The 20,996-nt window shown below is 38.0% G+C and overlaps 1 protein-coding gene across 1 annotated transcript; it reads right to left on the bottom strand.

The window, feature by feature from the left end:
* Positions 1-247: 247 nt before the first annotated feature.
* Positions 248-15,257, bottom strand: LOC100485344 (prostaglandin reductase 1-like). The gene is made up of 10 exons (XM_031890350.1): positions 15,115-15,257; positions 11,004-11,119; positions 8,368-8,411; positions 7,895-7,956; positions 5,892-6,059; positions 4,354-4,471; positions 3,390-3,545; positions 1,966-2,071; positions 1,215-1,333; positions 248-506 (listed from the first exon to the last, which is right to left on the bottom strand). The coding sequence occupies exons 1-10, from the start codon at positions 15,117-15,119 to the stop codon at positions 393-395; spliced, it is 1,008 nt and encodes a 335-aa protein (XP_031746210.1). The 5' UTR covers positions 15,120-15,257; the 3' UTR covers positions 248-392.
* Positions 15,258-20,996: the final 5,739 nt, after the last annotated feature.

The raw sequence follows: 20,996 nt of genomic DNA, 5'->3' as shown, positions 1-20,996 counted from the left end.
AAAAATCCCTGTTCTCACATGAGCAGTAGCATAAACCCAGAGGATATAAAATCAAAGGTAAGGAGATGCCAGCACAGCACTTGGGTCACTTTTCCATGGGCTAATGCACGTTTCTCCTAACAGGAACACTGGCCCAAGGAAAAGCCTTTCTGTTAAAAAGACAGTATGTAAAAAAAAGTATGTATGCACAATTACTGTGCACCAGGGCAATGAGGGCAGGTGCTGTATACATATATGTATGCAAGGAAAGGAATAATCACATTTTATTTTATTTATAAAGTGGTTTCATCATCTTGGATAAACATGTTATTTAAATATTATTAGGAGGCGTTGTGAAAGCATGATCCATTTCCCACAGTGCACCCACAGTGCAACATTCTTGCTCACGTCCCTTATTTAGCAGTAATTATGGCTTTCCCAGTGTTATCTCCTTTAAGCATTCCAATGAAAGCAGATGGCAGGTTGTCAAACCCTTTGGTGATGTGCTCACGATACTTCAGCTTCCCCTGTACAATGAGATACAATAGTATATTAGTCCTTAAATAAATATATGAAGAATCATGTTAGCGTTATTATAGGGACAAAAAACTTTAGGGCATAGTATAGGGCGTTACATGCCACTATTGTATAATATATATTTAAATGTGTTGGCTTTATAATCTTGTCAAGTTTGAAGTTATATAACAAAATATTCCACCCCATATTAATATTTAAAGACAAGGAAAGTCCCTTGTAGTGCATTAGGTTCCATAATGGGGGCGGGACTGTCCCACTTAAACATGCTGCTACCATGTTCTGCGTACTGTGCAAATTGACTTGATTATCAAGGATTCTCTAAATCTCAATATTTAGGTAGGGCTACACACTTGTAGCTGGCAGGAAGTTGTCTCTTTGTTCTCCCATCTATTCGTTATTTACAAATGGATTTTTTTCAGAAATTGCTTGTCCGTACCTAGAAGGCTGACGTGTCATAAATATGCCCTTTAATGTCAGTGCTACCCAACCTGTGGCCCAAAGGCTGTTGGGTTTCTAGAAGCTGTTCACCACTAACTAGAGAACCCATATGTTGGACAATTTGCTTTCTGCAGCATCTGCTTAGCCCAGGACCTGCCACAACTATAACAAGTCATCTGACAATTAAAAATGCACGTAGCTATAACTCTGCAACAGATTTTTCTTTCTAGAGTAATAATCAATTCCAAAACTATTACCACCTCAACAACCCACTGCATCAGCTTTTCCAGGCCTTCGTTGTATCGGTTCTGCCAGCGTGGCACGGTGAATCCTTCCATGCGTAACTCTTGTAAGATTAAAGGGTAGTGGACATATGGTCCTGTAGAGAAAGTTAAACATTTTTTAGTGATTTTAAACTGCAAGTGACTACAAGGTCCCATGAAATACTGGAACCCGTTATCCAGAAAGATCCAAATTACGGAAAGGCCATCTCCTATAGACTCCATTATAAGCAAATAATTCTAATTTTTAAAAATTATTTCCGTTTTCTCTGTAATTATAAAACAGTACCTTGTACTTGATCCCAACTGAGATATAATTCATCCGTATTGGAGGCAAAACAATCCTATTGGGTTTATTCAATATTTAAATGATTTTTTTTATCAGACTTAAGGTGTGGCGATCCAAATTACAGAAAGATCCCTTATCTGGAGAACCCCAGGTCCCATACATTCTGGATAACAGGTCCCATACCTGTACAATCATTTTTAACCATCCTTGTGCTGGAAAAATTAAATTGTTATCGCTTAGGGACTTGGGAATATGTTTTGTGCAGCTAAAACACCATCTAAACAAAACTGGCATTAACAACTGTCTCTAAGGTTCTATTATATTATCCAGTCCCATTGGTTTATGCATCAATTTAAATATGTGAATAGTTTAGCAAAAGCCAGATTTTTTATGCCATAATGGAGCATTGTGCAATAAATATATGGTAACATAGATACATACCTTTCCTTGGTACTGTATCATTGTATAGGGAAATAGCCCCACATACAGCAATCCTTCCATACTTCCTCATCTGCAGCAAAGCCACATCTGTAAACTCACCTCCAACCTACATTAAAATAATGTTATTAAGCTGTTTTTTAAGATTATTCGATTAAAGAACGGACTCAATCTGCCATTTGTTTGAACATTGCACCCTGCCCTCCAGCCTAATTAAGTTGCTGCAGGTATCTGCACTTCATTTTGCAGCTGTGACATCCCACTAAAATACAATATTGGCTGTTTTTGGTAGTGCTGTATTCATGAGGGGCGGGAGGCAAATTGGTGTCCTACTAGCTGTCCCCTAACTCGTGTGTCACTTGCCCTATGGTAGGACGTAAAGATAAGACTAGTCTGCACCCACTGATGTTAGGCTCTGCACCTCACTGCTGATTTTTTTTCATTTGCATGAGGTCCACAAAGCAGCCAGACCCTGGGCAAAAGTGCCCTCTGTATGAGCACTTATGGGTGCACTCTTGTGTCCCTTAGTGCTCATTCACTTTTTAACAGAGTAAGCTGCCTAATCAGGATTTTTTAAAAACTAGCCGGCCAGTCGCTTTGTGTGAAAGAAGTACCTGAGACACAGCGAGAGCTTTTGGTGTGTATATCTGACCTGAAAACCAAAGATTGGTGAAACTGTTGTATTTTTTTTTTGTCACATTTCTGATATAAACAGTGCAGGGGACATTTGGTGATTGTATCCCACCATGCCTCACTTAAAGGGACACTGACACATTCATGAGAAAATCCCTAGAATTGAGTCAGCAACAAAGGGCTGCAGCATAAAAATGTAGCTAGCGAAAAGTCCCCCAAAGGCACCCCCAGCTGAGTGGTACTTACCCAACGACACTCCAAAACATGAAGAGGATCCTCTGCAGTTGTGTCAATCACTCTGTGCTAAAGGCAGATCAATCTTTCTATAGGCTGGAGTACTGTGTCCATGTGTAATTAGGCTATGGAAGGATTGCATTGCCCCCAACACAGTGTGAGACAGGAAAACAGTGTGGCTCCTTTTGCTCTCAGTCCCCTTGCACGACATGAGCAGTTACCGCTGGGCTAGAGGGTGGCTGTAGAGTACTTTAACCTAACCGAACTGGTTAGTAGTATTTACACATTTCTATGGATTTTCATAAGAAAGTATTCCTTTAATTATTTTTGCTAATCTATTTTTTTGAAGGAAAAGATACATCCGTTTTGCCTGTACATACTCCTTTATAACTGACCCCTAATTTGTATCCCATCAAGATACTAGAATTTTTATCTATGTTTCAAAATGTACGAATAGACCGGGTTCCATTCTAGCCCTAGTTATCAGGACTGCCTGATTTTTACTAGACATTGAATTTCTTTAATAGAACAAAATTGTAACATTGGTTGATTATACTTACATTGTCAAAGAAGCAATCATAGCCCTCAGGAGATGCTTTCTTCAAAGCTTCTTCCAAAGAGCTCACAGTCTTGTAGTTAAAAACTTCATCAAACCCAATTTCCTTCAGATACTGGACTTTCCCATCTGATCCCGCAGAGCCAACAACCTTGCATCCCTATTCCAATAACAAGAACTAAACTATTTATTCTTCGGCTATTCTTACAGTGCCAATATTCCTTAGCAATGCCCACCTACTAGCTGAAGCATCCCATTTCCCACTTACAAGTGACTGTCAAGGGTGCCTTGGAGTGCATGCACAATTCCCTTTGTAATTCTGTATTTTAGCAGACTTTTTCTGCAATAAGATAAGACATGTCCATTTGGTTGTAGATCCCCCAAACCTATACCTTTAGAAATAGGAATTTGGGAGACCTCTCCCCTATAAAAATCTATAGCCAGAGAGGAACAGCCTTTGAGGCCAATGCTTTGATAATGTCTTGTAAATAATTAAGAATTAGTAAAAGGGGAACTTGGCTATGTATATCAGTCCCTTTTTTGTATAAGGCAATGCTAGATCATAATAGTCTAGTTATACTTAATTAGCCTTGGTGTGCACCCACAATGCCCTTGGTATTTTGGGAGTCATATACAGTTCTAAAAGCTATACAATGGGTATTAATACCATACACAAAATATATGGTGCAATTGCATAGTGCATTTAAGATGCAGCCATGTATTGTTCATATCTTACAGTATACAATTACACTACTATATACTGCTTTACTCGTATTTAAAATGAAAAAAATGAATAAAGATACCAACATGTATTTTGTATTTTTGTCAATCTATATTATATGCACAATCACCGCTAAATTGCTGATATATATCACCCTTATAACATCCAGTTAAAAAAACTGTTTTTTTCTCATATTGGAGATGCAGTTACTTGTTGCTTAAACACTTAAAGACAATTCTGTACTTACAATGATTTTTGCAATCTGACCAACAATTGTTCCTACTGCCCCAGCAGCCCCATTGACCAGCACAATTTCACCTTTCTTCGCACAGCAGATTTCACGAAGGCCAAAATAAGCAGTCAATCTGGAGGGATTGAGTAACAAGAAACATTTACTGCTATTAAGACTTCTAGTTCTTCTTGTCATTACTACTAAGGTGTCAGCAGTTATTGCTGTAGCTAGTTTGTCAGGCAAAGAGGACTCTGGAGCTGAAAGGCCAGTCACGAGGAACATCCTGACCCAGCCAGGCCATAAGATGTTATGAGTGTTGATTATAAATTAATGCAGTTTGAGATAGATTTTCATGGAGCTTCAGCTCAGACATGTAAACCTCCTACTGTAGAGAACTGGCAATATTTCAATTGTAGGGATTCATTATCCTGTATAGGGCTCAGGGTAAGCGTTAAGAATACACAGCAATTGCTAGTGCAGGTATGGGACCCATAATCCAGAATGCTCAGGACCAAGGGTATTCCAGATAAGGGGTCTTTCTCTAATTTGGATCTTCATATCTAAAGTCTACTAAAAAATCAATAAAACATAAATTAAACCTAATAGAACTGTTTTGCGTCCAATAAGGATTAATTATATCTTAGCTGGGATCAATTACAAGGTACTGTTTTATTATTACAGAGAAAAAGAAAATCAATTTTGAAATTCTAAATTATTTGATTAAAATGGAGTCTATGGGAGACAGGCTTTCCGTAATGCAGAGCCTTCTGGATAATGGGTTTCCGGATAACGGATCCCATACCTGTACAGTTACATGGAAAACTGAACACAGGACTAGTAGCTATTCTAGTTCAATTATGTTCAAGAAAATATTCAATTAGTATAAAGTAAACTTTGCATTCGGCTGTGAAACAAAGAAACCATTTTATTCTTTATTTAATTTTATTAGGTAGTATTGCCTTACTTATATAAATTTGGCATGGACTCCATGTTTATCTGAACACCTAACCGCATTAGTACTTTAAAGTGAGTCAGCCCCTCCCTCCCCTAACATCCACCTCTCCCCATCTCCTCCCTCCCTGAAACAACAGTACACATTACAGGTTGGGAAAATGTTTTATTAGTTAGTTATACAACACAGTTGACAATTCATCAGACTCTGCACAGATACATCGTTTCCACAAAGACAGCAATGTATACAGATGGAATTGCCTTGTATTATATTAAACCATCAGGTTGTCACTAATATGGTCACCTGTGATAAACTAGTTTGTCAAGTTGTTATTGTTTAATGCAAATTAAAAACTCAATAAAAACAATAAAAATTAAAAAAAAACACATTTCAGTACACTGATCCATACTAAATCAACTAAATACCACAGAGTTTTTATACTGAAAGACTAAACAGAATAATTACTTTCAAACAGCATGTCCTGCCTGCAGGATACATAATTATGGCAGACAACATGCTCATATAGATATATATACTCAAGTAGGGGTTTTACACCTGCTACAGCAGTGGATAATTGTGCATGTGTATTGTACATACTCACCCAGGCATTCCTAATGTTCCAAGAGCCAGTGATCTGGGAATGTGGGCAGGCCAATTGGCAAGCAGTGGTGTTAACTCTTTGCCATTAGAAATAGAATGAGTTGTCCAACCGGCATTTGAAATAACAAAACTTCCAGCTTGAAATGCTGAATTTTTACTTTCCAAAACCCTGTAAAGTAAAAATAATTTATGAACTAGACTTACAATGTAGTTGCAACAATGTGCATTATTTTCATTGCGGCAGTGGCTCATGACTCTCGACTCGACAAGAGAGTTGAGTGTGATTTATTAGTTGCAAGAGAGGTCATTGAGTAGGCAGAACATTCAATGGAAGCCCTGGCATAATACCACCACAACGCAGGTGTAAACTCCGGGCTTCCCTTTTGATTCTCTGCCCTTAACTCCCTTGATTTTATTATTCAGCAAAATGCATTCACTGCATTTTAATGCAAAGCACAAGTACCAAATGCCACTGAGCTTGCCCTGAATACCCCACAATGTTGCACAATGCACTTGTGTTCGTAACTGAGCCCTGCAATCTATGTAATGCCCTATACAAGTAGTCATAGGCACTGCTGAACTTTAGTTTGCATGGCCTGTGCCCACATAGATAAAGTTCCAGCAGTGTGGAAAGACTGATAACCACTAAGGATTTGATTGGGTGAGGAGGAGAAAATGTAAGACCAGAAGCAAAATTGTGTAAAAAAGTAAACGTTTTCCTTTGTCAACCCTGTCCTCTCCGCAATCTTATTAAACCACATCCAGTGCCAATCCCCTTTTCCAATAGCCTGTGGCATGTACCTCCTCTGCTCCAGCATACAGTAAGAAATGTAATTTGTAAGTGGTTTCCAAATTGTGGGACTGGCCTCCCTATTGCCCTCCAGAACCCCTATTGGCCTCCAGCCTCATAGCAAACTAGGGAAAAATATCATCTCCAAGTTTGCATACCTATTTAAAGGGGTTGTTTACCGTTGAGTTAATTTTTAGTATGATGTAGAGCAGTGATCCCCAAACAGTGGCTCACGAGCAACATGTTGCTCCCCAAGCCCTTGTTGCTCCCAGTGGCCTCAAAGCCAGTGATTCATTTTGAATTTCTGGCTTTTGGGCAAGTTGAGGTTGCATAAAAATTAGGTGTACTTCCAAACAGAACCTCCTGTAGGCTGCCAGTGCATACAGAGGCTACCAAATAGCCAATCATAGCTCTTATTTGGCACCTCTGGAACTTTTCTCATGCTTGTGTTGCTCCCCAACACTTTTTCCATTTGAATGTTGCTCACAGGTATAAAAGGTTGTGAATCCCTGATGTAGAGACTGCTATTCTGAGACAATTTGCAATTGGTCTTTATTACATATTATTTGTCGTTTTTTAGTTATTTAATTTTCAGCTCAGGAGCTACCCAGTTTGGAGTTTCAGCAGATGTTGCTAGGGTCCAAGTTACCTTAGAAACCAGTGAGTGGTTTGGATGAGATACTGGTATATGAATAGGAGAGGGCCTGAATAGAAAAGAAAGTAAAATAACAATAAAATGTAGCCTCACAGGTTTAGTTTTTCGCTGTTGGTGTCAGTGACTCCCGTTTAAATATTGCAAAGATTTGGAAGATAAAGGCAAATTAAAAAACTATAATAAATAAATAATAAAAGACCAATTGAAAAATTGCTTAGAATTTGACATGCTATAAAATACTAAAAGTTAACTTAAAAATGAACCACCCCCTTAATATGTTGGACATGCATGCATCTCTGTGGAGCAACCTAGATCTGTGACCAATTATTTGATCAAAAGATTGGACTGGACAAAAACATCTGAAGACCTCAACGGAACTTTCCACCAACCTATTAAACTGCAGTAAGAAGTAATCTCTGCTGCTAATGTCTTTTTTCACATCTTCCTATCCCATATTAACTGTAATATTTTTCTTCATTTCTCTGTCTTAAATGTTATGTTCCCACCCCTTTTTGCCCTCACTGTGCCCCACCATAGAAACATTTGATTTCTCTTTTACCTGGCAACCTGAGTTCCCATCATGACATCTCCTTCATTCATCATACGTGTACTGTATGGCCTACAAATAGAAATTCATGAATTGATACATTGATCATTTATATTTGGCAACAATTCATAAAATGCTTGATATGTTATTGCTACTGGCTTACAGATTTAACCCTGTATTGTATTCCACTAATATTCAAAAATATTAATAAACAAAATAAGTTTTACTGAACAGACTGACTTATGAAAATATATTTTACTGAACTTAAGTGTATATATATACCCCCATATGTAATAAAAGGCACCAAGTTTGCTTTTAAACAGTTAATGCTATCTACTGATTGGGTGCTATGGGTTACTGCTCCTGGGCAAACTTAGTGCCTTTTATTACATAACCCCATTAGCCTTTTATACAAAAATATAAACAAAATAGATTTCACTTAGCAGACTGACTAATGTAAATATATTTTACTGAACATATATTTACATGTAAGGATCCACACTAAAATATTCAGCTTCCACCAACACTTCTGTAAATGGAAAAAAACAGTAGAAAAAAAAGTAAAGAGAATAAATTTAAATGGTAAACCAACAACCTTTCAGTTGTTTGCTTTCAAATGCTACCTGCTAATTGGATGCCAAGGGGTTACTAGAACCAGAGCAGCACCTGTTAATACATAACCCCCTTCTTCTTCCCAACAAAGGAGACCCATTCTGGTAATAGAATCAGGATACTAATAGTGCACAGTAGGAAAAAAAAAGCTTCTGACTTGATACTTGTCACATGCTTAGAGGCCCTTTGGTAACTACCTGCACTGTGCTTATATGCTTAATATGTTTTTTAACAGCTATTAACACATAATTTATTTATATAGTGCCAGCTATTTATGCAGCGCTTTACATGAATTTATAACAAATTGGGGTCTTACAAATAATTTTACAAACAAGGGTTACAGAGTAAAAGATAGGATCAGAGGGCCCCAATCGAAGAGTTTACTATCTAATCAACAGCACAAAGGGCAACATGAATAAAGCATTTAGAAATGCTATTATCAGAGCCTGTCTGCCTGGCAGACATCACTGCATTTCTTTTTTTTTTACCAAACCCTCCTGCCACAGGCTATTGCAAGTACAGATGAACCAACATCATAAGCCCTGCACGTGCCCATTATTTCTTTAGTTATTTCTGACTAGCTGGGGGTTGCATTCCTTTTCATTGAAGAACATTTATTACATTCATAGACAGATGAGGAAGTTGCAGCACCAATTTATTTACTGCTATTCTGATCATTTCAGCTAGCAGTGAGGGGGGAAGCCATGATATAAGGGGGGCAGACCAGTAACATTAATGGTGGATCAGAAGGGGCTTGGTGAATAGGGTAGGGCAGGGAGGTGCCAAGATTGCAGAGAGGGAGCTGGAAAGAAGGGCTATGTATGTATACCATATGAGGAATCAGGTATATGGTAAACATCCTTTAGGCCCCTAGGCTCATCGGTCATATACTGTACAGCACTACATAGTGCATGACTACCTTAACAAATTTTAAGGTTACGAAGTGCACCCCAAGGTGTAAACAATACTTCTTTTGTATGTCAACACAATAATGCTTACATACAAACTGCATGTGCACTACAATAGGCTATCAACCCCTTTTCAGTGCCTTGCTGGATATGACATCCCTTAAACTCTCTGGAAAGCTACAGAACAGAGAACAGCTTTCCAGCTGTTCCTTTATGTGTCTCTGTGCTAGAGGCAATGCAAATAGCTGTGAAGCTGACCTGAAACAAAGAGTAGCCAAACTCCTTATGATAAATTCACATACTATAACTTGCTACATCTTGTCAGTACCACAGACTTTTTACTAAATGTAAATTCAACTTTAACATGGACAACACTGACATCTAGGTGGAGCACTAAGTATTGCAGAAGTCGGATTTCCAAATTATAGGTTGTTCCAAGCAGATCACGTTGTACTCTTCTGACTCTTCACACTCAAGAAAACTGCCTTCAGTTAATGGGGAAAATAACAAGCACTATCCAGTGTGAGGTAGAATCACTAGAATGGGCACTTAACGTGATACTGACACTTCCTATAATGCGTAGTAATGTGTCACTAATGTTAGTAATGAATAGGGTTGCCATATTTCCCCCCTCCTAAAGGCTGGGCAGGGGGGCAGGAGGTGACATCACAGGGCGGGGACAGAAATTTTATTGGGTGGGACCATGACGTGGAGTTCTGCTATTGGTCGATCGGCACGTCAGTCTTGGAGAATCCTGCCATGTTTTCCTAATTTAATAAACTGTGCAGGCAGTTCGGGTAAAAACTGGACAGATGGCAACCCTAGTAATGAAGGGTCACAATGGAGTCACTCAATGGAATTGCTCATCATTAGTGCACTCCCTGCATGGGTCCTAAGGGATGCCATTCTGCAATATTTAGTGCTTTGTAGGGCCAGAACTATGGGTAGGCAAAATAGGCACATGCCTAGGGTACCTATGAGGTTGATATAATATTATAGTATTGCAGTCGCTCATAGCAGCCAATCAGGCTTTTGAAATGTGTATGTAGTGGAATCCCCCTGAGGTGTGCTCCTCAGTGTCCACTAGGTGGAGGCACTTCGCTGTAAATCCCAGTTCCCAGTACCTACTGCACGGGGAACTCAATCTTCTGAAAAAGCAACTAAATACAGCCCAGACAAGTGAATGTAACAAAATTTCTGCAGGAGTGTGCCAAGAAAGTGTTACATATACTAGTGAAATTACTTATATATATAACAGCCAATCAGGATTTTGACTCTATTTCAATATACTGGTACCATATCTGGTTGGTTGTAACTATAACTGCAGTGCTGTACTTTAACCCATATGTTAGTAATGAGGCCTGTTCCCTTTACAAAAAAATACAATACAATAAAAACATTATTTTCCATTCTACTTAGATAATAGAAGAAAACCACTCTTTACTATCTTCACATGTAAAGAAAACACACATAAAATCAATTGGTTCAATCATTGAGTCTGTGTTCCTGGCTGTTGGCTCTATGGCTATGGCAATGTGTAGCATAGAACAAATAGCTGACAATCAGCATGCAAAGAGTTAACTAAGATTTTGTCTCCTTACCTCCATTCTTTAGCGGACTTAGTTCAACCTCCTTTAGCTTAAAGTCTGATAGTTTTGGTGCACCCTCAAAATGTTTGACTAGGGTCCATGAGCGGGAAAGTATCATCCTGCAATGACTGCAAGTTAACAAATTTATAAGGTTTATATACAGTTAGTACAGCCAGGGCAGACATGCTAAATTATTATTTCAGAAGAAGGTATCTCATTTGTGCAGTGTCTACTGTTTTCTATTGGTTCAATTAATAATCATAAAGTAATTTTGCCACAATTCCCTAGTACTTTCCATTTTTATCCTTTCTTGCTTTTCTTTTGTTCTTTTGTATTTCTACATTTTAAAACTACAAATATAGTTTAATTCATTATTACTATTCATAGTACAGGTATGGGATCCGTTATCCGGAAACCCGTTATCCAGAAAGTTCCGAATTACGGAAAGCTCATCTCCCATAGACTCCATTATAAGTAAATAATTCTAATTTTTAAAATTGATTTCTTTTTTCTCTGTAATAATAAAACAGTACCTTGTGCTTGATCCCCACTAAGATATAAGTACCCCTTATTTGGGGCAGAACAATGCTATTGGGTTTATTCAATATTTAAATGATTTTTAGCAGACTTACATTATGGAGATCCAAATTACGGAAAGATCCCTTAGCCAGAAAACCTCAGGTCCTGAGCATTCTGGATATCAGGTCACATACCTGTATCTGCTTCACCCAGAGCATTTAATTTTCTTGGTCTTTTTAAGGCAATGACTCACGTGGCATTTTGTCTACAAAGTTTTGCGACAATTCCCTAGTACTGTACGTTCCTTTTTTCTCTTTCTTAGCAAATATTTGTATTTCTTAATCATTTTGAAACTACAAAGATGGTTATTATTAATTATTACTATTCATAGTATCTGCTTATCCCAGGCCATTTACTTTTCTTGGTCTTACATACCCTTTTAGGGCAATGACAGCATTTTCTCTCCTGTGTTTTGATAAAACAAAACAAAATTCCATAGTGGGTGCTGAGAACAAGGGTAATTTTGCATGATTTGAGTGATTTCCCTGGAGCAGTTCTCAGCACCCACTCTGGAAAGTAATTTTTTGCTGTTTTGTCAGTGTGGGAGACAAAATGCCACATGTTACTGCCCTTAAAAATGTAAAGGCAACTTAGGTCTTTATTATCTCTTCATGCTAAAATTATTTTACACAATTTGTTTATTTTGTCTGCAGGACAAGTGCCTGAAATGTTTGCTTGTATCTAGCCACCACAGAAAAACAATGGCAACAGCCTTAATAATTACTTTGTAAAAGACCCTTTGTACAAATATATATTTGTATTTTCACCAAGTCAATGACCCTCTGGGCCCCCGGGAGCCATAGGCACTGCTTCCCCTAGTGTTACATTCCTGATTGGTCTCATTCCCAAGAATTCTTGGCAGGAAGAGGTGATATTTATTTCCCAGGGTTACCCTACTAACCATCATTTCAATATGCAGGCCTCCTGCACCTTGAGGCACCTATAGCAGTTGACAGCAGAGGCAACACTCGCAAGTTATACTGTATATGTCTTCCATTAATAAAAGAGTGACATAAACTAACAACTTTCGAATTACTGATAGAGAACTGTAAATAGCTGTATGTGCAGTAACTGGTATCATTTTTTCCCTTGAAGGAACTATATTCAACAATAATTTTACTGAATATAATAACAAGGGTGCCTTTGGGTATGTACAATCTTCCAGATATATTATAATTTGTATAGATTTTGTATAAATGTTTTTAAGTGCTTTAGTGGAAAATGGTTAACAGCTGACAAGGTGAACTACTAGCTGGGGGAAGTAAGACATATTGGAACTTAATCCACTCAATGTAAGCAGCATCTGTGGAATATTAAGAGTATTACAATACCACCCTAGCCTTTAATTAAAAGAAAACTGCAAAGAAAATAGACCAATTCACCCAAATTATGGCAAAGTTAATTTGCGTCTTAATTATTTAACGTCATGCTGCATGGCTTTTCAACAGGAAAATGGAAAGACCTCTTTAATGTTTATCTTTTCAACTCAACATACTCCATTAACTCCATTTTGCCTTTCCCTGCATCTTGCAGCATTGCTGTTCTTCTGGTTATCATTAATTTTTGTAAACAAATCAAACATGCTTTGATTAATATATCAATAGGTACTGTATTATAATATTACAGTTTACATCTAGTAGAAAACAAATAACAATTCATGAATCAGCATGATTCATATTGAATGGTCCTTTGTATTGTATTCACTGTATTACAGCATGTGTCCCATTACAGGTTGAGGTTATAAAGGCCAAACAGAGGGTAAGCAACTTGCAGGCTTGATAATCAAATGTACCACGATTAACACACACAAAGAGAGTCAAATTAAGAGGCCAATTAGTATGGCAGGTTACACATGGCACCAAGTGTTTCCACTGGAAATCATGTTAGCATATATTGTTTGTGCAGTGTTTTTACTTGCATGTATCTTCTATTGTGTTATTAATCCAATATAAAAATATAATATAAAATTGTGTGCTAGTTGTATGAGGCCCTGTAAAGCTACAGCCTACATTGTATTGGCAAGGCCACCGAATGTGTGGATCTTTTATTGATATACCCAGGGCCAAATGATCAGATTACAACAATGGGGATACAGGTAATCAGGTGGAGGACTGCATCAACAAGCCAATGTGGTCCTTGTTCTGATGAGAAAATCAAACCTGTCTGATGGACATCTGGCTGAATTTTGGCCAGATATCAGTCAGGTAGGGAACTATACATGGGCAGATAAGCTGCCGCATCTGTTTAAAGGGGCCAAATTGGCAGCTTAAAACTGCTGACTATGGGCACATTTAGTTAACAGTACAACATACATGCAACCAACAAACTTACCATCCCATATAATAGCTTAAGTAACTGAACTTCCTCTGTAAAGTATCACCAATATTAAAATATATACTGTATTGCTATGTAGTACAAGTTCTTGTGTTTTGTGTTAAAGTAAACTGATGGGCATATTAATTAAGGGTAAAAAGACAAAATTTAACAAAGTAAAATTCTTTTAAGAATACTCCAATATACAATGTATAAACCATTTGTGATAATATATAGATGTATCCCCATTCCCAAATCAATTACGCTGCATATAAGTTATGCTATGTATATATTTCAAAGCAGAAGTTTTTGGACTATTTTGGTTCAAGCACTATTTTGGTTCAGGACACCCTACCTAATAAGAAGGTTTATCAGCCACCTGATAATAATCCTATAAATAGCTAGGGCAGGAAATCAGTGCTCATTCCAAATCTCTTTGTACTTGGATCATCCTACCCCACCAGGAACACCAATATGAAGAAGATATACTCTATGTCTAATATGCCTACAAAACTCCATGATAGCCAGAAGATCAGCAATGCTGGAAGATATATGGAAAGGCAAAATGGAACTGCAAAATGGAGTTAATGGAGCATCTTGAGTTGAAAAGTTTAAGATATAAGTTAAAGAGGTTTTTCCATTTTCCTGCTGAAAAGCCATGCAGCATGAAGTTAAATAATTTAATTAAGGCACAAATTAACTTTGCAATAGCTTTGCAATTTGGGTGGATTGGTCGGTTTTCTTTGCAGTTTTCTTTTAATTAAAGGCTAGGGTGGTGTTGTAATACACAATACCAATACAATACACAACAATAGAAACTTAAAGAACAGAACCCAGACCAATCAATCTCCCTTTCCGTTTTGCCCCTCAGCAGCTGCTGTATCCATTGTTTCACCCCTGAATCATTTCCTTATTAGAAACAGCAATATATTTTCTTAGTATTTACAAATAATGTGACCATATTTATTTATATATTTTTTTTAAATTTTATTTATAAATATTTTAAGTCCCATCCTGGAGCATTGATATGCCGTATGTGCTTCACACTTTTTGACAAGAGTGAGCACTTAGTAAAAACAAGCAGAGGCGTAATTGCAGGTTTTGTCCCTAACTGACCTAAAGTTTTATAATTCTTACATAAACAGAAAAAAATGACATTTTTAAAGGAAACAGTAACAAATTAACTAAGAATTGCTACTGTGAAATATGGATGCTGTTTTTCCCAACTTACCTCATGTTTCACTTCAGTAAAAGGATCCAGTCAGAATGTTTCTTCAAGCTGATTACATTGTTGTTCTGCTCAAAAATCTCCTCCCTGCTTAGAGTCCAAAAGGTAGTTTCTGTAACAGTGCCAGAATATTATAGGAGTAGAGCCAGAGAAATGAGGCAGGGCAAGGTACATAAATACTGATTGATAGCACTTATTATAATTATCTTGATATGTAAAGACATTTGGCTCATATTTTTGATATTAGGAAAAAATATAATGGGAACTAGAAAGGGAAGTTTGAGAACAAACTTCATGTTGGTTTGAAAAACGTGAATAAAATCTGATCTGTTGTTGGCTCCGCCCACTTTTTTTAACCTTGGACCACAGTTATATACTAAAAACCCTTGTGCAAAGTTTGGGGACCCTGGTTTTCATAGTGTCTGAATGGCAGCAATTTAAATTTCCCTACTGAAAGTCAATGACATCTGATTGGTGGCTCTGCCCACTTTTTATAACCTGGAACTGCAGTTACCCAGTGACTAACTTTGCAAAGTTTAGGTTAGAGTTAAAGAACGGCAGCAGTTTAAACTAATAAAAGTCAATAGGTAAATTGTGATTGGCGGTTGGTGGATGTGCCCACTTTTTCTAACCTTAAGTTGAAGTCACCCAGTGACAAACAGTGGGCACCCTGGCATTAATAGTGTGAGAATGGCAGCATTTTAAATTTAAACCAATAAAATTCAATGGATGAAATCTGATTGGCTGTTAGTGGTCCATGCCACTTTTCATATTTTTGAACTGCAGTCTCCCAGTGACTTTTTCTAACTTTGCATGGCAAATACCCAGTGACTAGTTTTGGAAAGTTTAACAACCCTGAAATTAATACTTAAATAATGGCATCAGTTTAAATATAAACCAGTGAAATTTAATGGGTGGAAATGGATTGGCTGTAGGTGGCTCCGCCCCCTTTTTCTAACCCTGAATACTTGGTCAGCCAGTGACTGACTGTGCAAAGTTTGGGAACCCTGGCATAAATAGTTTGAGAAAGGCAGCATTTTAAATTTAAACCAAAACAATTCAATAGATGAAGTCTGATTGGCTGTTGGTGGCTCCACCCACTAAAAACCTAAAAATGGAGTCCCCTTGTGACCCTGGTGTTACTACTGTGAGAATGGCAGCAGGTTGAATTTCCTCATTGAAAATCAATAGATAAAATCTGATTGGCTTTTTCTAACTTTGAACCACAGTTACCTGGTGACTGGCTTTGCAAAGTTTGGGGACCTTAGTATTAATATTTAAAGAATGGCAGCAGTTTAAATGTAAACTTATGAAGTCCATAGGTAATATCTGATTGGCTGCTGTTGGCCTCATCCACTTTTCTGAACTTGGAATGTAGTCACCCAGTGACAAACTGTGCAAGGTTTGGGGACCCTGGCATTAAACATGTGAGAATGGCAACAGTTAAAATATCCCCACTGAAAACAATGAAAGAAATGTGATTGGCTTTGGCGGCCCCGCCCACTTTTTCTGACCTTGAGTACGCCCAATGACCGACTGTGTAAAGTTTGAAACCCTGGCATCAAACCAAAAATATTCAATAGTTAAAATCTGATTGGCTGTTGGTGGGTCTGCCGACTTTTCAAAACTAAAACTGCCATCCCCTAGTGACCAACTGTGAAAAGTTTGGGGACCCTGGTGTTAATACTGTGAGAATGGCAGCGGGTTGAATCTCCCCCATTGAATGTCAATAGGTAAAATCTGATTGGCTGTTGGTGGCTTCGATCATTTTTTCTAACCTTGAACCGCAGTTACCTGGTGCCTAACTCTGCAAAGTTTGGGGACCCTAATGTTATTACTGTGAGAATGGCAGCAGGTTGGATTTCTGCCAAGTCAGTAGGTAAAATCTGATTGGCTGTTCACAGCTCTGCCCACTTTTGGGCATCCAACAATCATCATATTTTCATTCAGGCTGACCCCATGATTATGTGATTCAAGTCTGGGGAGTGTAGCCTCAAAGCTGTAAGTGTGACAGCAGTTTCAATTTCCCCATTAAAGTCATTGGGTGAAATTTGATTGGCTGTTGTTGGCCCCTCCCACTTTGGATCATCCAACAAATGTTGTTGTTTCATTCGGGGTGACCACGTTATTATGTTATTAAAGTTTAGGGGGTGTAGCTTCAAAGCTGTAAGTGTGGCAGCAGTTTGAAAATCTTCCCTGTCAAAGTCAATGGGCGCCACAAATAGACGGGGGGGATCGCTTAGAGAAGCACAAGCAACCTGCTCTGCTATAGGGTGAAGAAGTGTGGAGAGTTTGGGTGTTGTACCCCTAAAACTGTAGGAGGAGTAGCGTTTAGAAAATGGGGGGCCCTAAGAATAATAATAATAATAAGAAAAAGCGAAAGAATAAGGTTTTTCAACCCAAAATAAGTATGCTACACCATGGCATTGGGGGCGTTTCACATATGAAGGGCTGTTATATGGGAAGTGTACAGAAGCCAGCTACCTTATTTGTTTTTGTGTGGGAACAAAGCAGAGTACCCAGAGTGAAGCCACCCAGGGAACTTACAAACTCCATGCAGGCAGAACCCAGGTTGGATTGTGTGCACAAAATATTGCTTCTCTACAATAATACTTTAGAGGTGAGAAAGACAGAAGCTCTTAGACATCAATATAAATTATTGCAGCCAGTGGACCCAAGTGTCTTTGTCAAGCACACACAAGACACCAAAAAACACTGCACAGACACAGAAAAGTTATACAAACTCCATGCAGATAGTGCTTTGGTCAAAATCATATACTTTTTGGATGATAAGTATATTGGGGGTTTCTGTGTTGTGTAGGGTCCTTTAACAAATTTTGGTTTGGAAGCCAGAGTTCCCCAGAGACTTGTAATACTGTATAAGGTTGCCTTTTCTCCCTATAAAATTCCTCTTCTCTCACTGCAATCACCTAGCTGTCTCCTTTGCTAGTATTTTCATGCAGCTCCAGTGCTTCTCATATTGAAATAGAAAGCATAATACAAATAATTGAATTTATATTTTAATTTACTATCATTTGAGCACAAGCTATCCATTAAGGGCTGCAATATTGCTCCTTCCACTCACTGCCAGCTAACTAACTTCTGCTTTGCACCTCTGAATGGGATAGGATATAATTACATTTTAATTCTAAAAGTTTCCTGTGGTTTGTGCGTTATCAATAATTTACGGGGAAGCAACAAAACATTGCATGTCTCCGTGCAAGCTAAAAAAGTGACTGTTTCAAATTAAAAACTTTAATGAACGTTATTTTATTGCTTTCTGGAGGAAAATTAGCTATCTAACAATCTGGAGTAAAGGAGGGGTTTGAGACAATGTGCAGTTTAATTGTGCAACAAATCTTACTTTGCTAATAACACAAGGAAATCCAGGGAGTGAATGTGTTCCAAGGGATAGCTCATGGTATACATTTATTTTTATAGCGTAAGAAATTCCTTGCTTAAATGTATTCTTTTTACTTTGTAATTCTGCTCAAGGGGCAATACGTACCTATGTTGCACCTAAACCCAATAAATAGGGCCAATGATGCTTTAGTATTGTTTAACTAAAACCATTCATTGAAGACCACATGTGGGGGCAGATTTCTGGAAGTTCAAACTAGGGAATCCTCATCTTTATCGCAGTTACTAATTCCTTCTGTCATATTTTGAGACCATTTGCAGTTGTTTGAAATTATGGCAGCTATGTGGTTGCTAGGGTCCATACATACACTAGCAACCGGGCAGAGGTTTGATCAACAGACTGGAAAATATGGACTGAAGAGAAAGATACGTTAAAAAAATAATAACAAGCATAAAATTGGAGCAATAGTTTCTTGGAGGTCAGTGACCAAAATTTGAAAGCTGCTAAAAGTTAATGTAAAGGAAAACCAAACCCTTCCCATTCTAAGCCTCCCCTCCACCCGATCCCTCAAGCTTCCTCCTCACAAAAGCTATGTTGTTAAAAAATTCTCCTTGTGTGCTAACCTGCTATAAATCTACAGTGTTCCATGCTGAGTTTAATGGTGCCATCTTCTGTCCTCTTCTGTCAGTTCTTGCAGGAGCATGGGCAGTTGATGTTGATTCAGGATGTGGATTTAACTGCACGTGCCCCTCCGAGATCCGTGTGGGTGCTCTAACAGAAGAGGATCGGAAGACAGGGGAAGATGGCGCCTTGGAACTCCACTGCCAGCTCTGTAAATTTATACCTGGGCACAGGGAGGCTTCTGAAAAGAATAGATGCTGCAAGGAGGGAGCTTGGAGGGGGGCAGTGGAGGGGAGACTGAAAATGGGTAGGGTTTAGTTCTCCTTTAAAGTAAACTACCCCATTAACTATCCTAATGAACAAAAAGACTGCCTTAAAGGAAAACTATACCCCCCAGAATGAATACTTGATCAACAGATAATTTATATTATGTAAAGTGACCTATTAAAGAATCTCGCCAAACTGAAATATATATATCAGTAAATATTGCCCTTTTATATCCTTTCCCTTGATACACCAAGTGATGGTGTATTTATGTATGTGAGTGTATAGATTGGTTAGTATAGGTTGTGTGCTGGGTTTACTCGGATGGGTTGAACTTGATGGACAATGGTCTTTTTTCAACCCTATGTAACTATGTAACTATGTAACTATGTAACTATGGGCTGTGTGCTCCCTCAGAGATCACATGACCAAAAACAATGCAGATTTAAGTGTGGAAGCAAAATGCATAACTCAGCCCATTAATTGGCTGATGTGGCCTAGCAGTTTGTGTGCCTAGGCTTGTTTGTGTGCACTGTGAATCCTATGATTCCAGGGGGTGGCCCTTAATTCTCAAAATGGCAATTTTCTATTTAGGAGTACCCAATAGCACATACTACTGAAAAAGTATATTTTTATGAAAATGGTTTATTTGGATAAAGCAGGGTTTTACATATCAGTTTGTTTATGCAAAATACTTTTATGGAGAACTACATTGTTTAGGGGTATAGTTTCCTTTAAAAAATGCAATGCTAAAGGCAATTTATTGATTCGTTAAACATTTTTTTTTACACAACATTCATTTTTTTAACTAGTCAAGAAAAGAAGGTTGATAATAAGAAGCTTTGAGTATTCAGATAATAATGATCAATGCTTCTGGGGCTGTGGAAGTTCTATTGAGGAAGCTATCTGCAAGGAGTTTGTATGTTCTCCTAATGTTTGCACTAGTGCTTTCCAGATGAGTGAAAAAAATTATTTGAGGGTGATCCCAGATATGGTCAAATTATAACATGGCTGATATGGGGGACAAAATGCACCTATATAAAAAGGAAGAGCAGAATATCCCAATCTACAACACTAGTACACCACTACTAGACTAAAAAAGTCTACTACCTATGAAGATTCGAGATTCATTACTCTGCTTGTTCGATAATAAAATAATAATTGGCTAAAATAAATACAAATAAATGCTAATATCAACTAGTTTTAAGATTTGGGGAGATGTTAAAGGGATTCTGTCATGATTTTTATGGTGCACTATTTATATCTAAATAACACTGTTTACAATAATTCCCTCTACCATTTAAAATGTTAGTCTTGAACCAACAAATGTACTTTTTTTTATAGTTGTAATATTGGTGTGTAGGCAGCCATCTCAGTGCATTGTGCCTGAGTCTGAGCTTTCAGAAGAAGCCAGCGCTACACATTAGAACTGCTTTCAGGTAACCTATTGTTTTTCCTACTCCCATGTAACTGGAGGAGTCCCAAGCCGGACTTGGATTTCTTATTATTGGGTGATATTCTGATATCTACTGAAAGCTGCTATCTTGCTCCCTTCCCATTGTTCTGCTGATTGGCTGCTGGGGGGAGGGAGTGATATCACTCCAACTTGCAGCTCAGCAGTAAAGTGTGACAGAACTTT

Source organism: Xenopus tropicalis, chromosome 1, assembly GCF_000004195.4.
Source record: "Xenopus tropicalis strain Nigerian chromosome 1, UCB_Xtro_10.0, whole genome shotgun sequence".
In the NCBI taxonomy this organism is placed as follows: Eukaryota; Metazoa; Chordata; class Amphibia; order Anura; family Pipidae; genus Xenopus; species Xenopus tropicalis.
This window is presented reverse-complemented; position numbering and strand designations above follow the sequence as displayed.

Excerpts from the sequence above, each read along its gene's own strand:
- LOC100485344 (XM_031890350.1), bottom strand. Across the intron at positions 7,957-8,367 it reads TTAGTGTGGATCCTTACATG|AGGCCATACAGTACACGTAT; the intron begins TAAATATATGTT and ends ATTTCTATTTGT. Across the intron at positions 507-1,214 it reads TGATGCAGTGGGTTGTTGAG|GGGAAGCTGAAGTATCGTGA; the intron begins GTGGTAATAGTT and ends CTCATTGTACAG.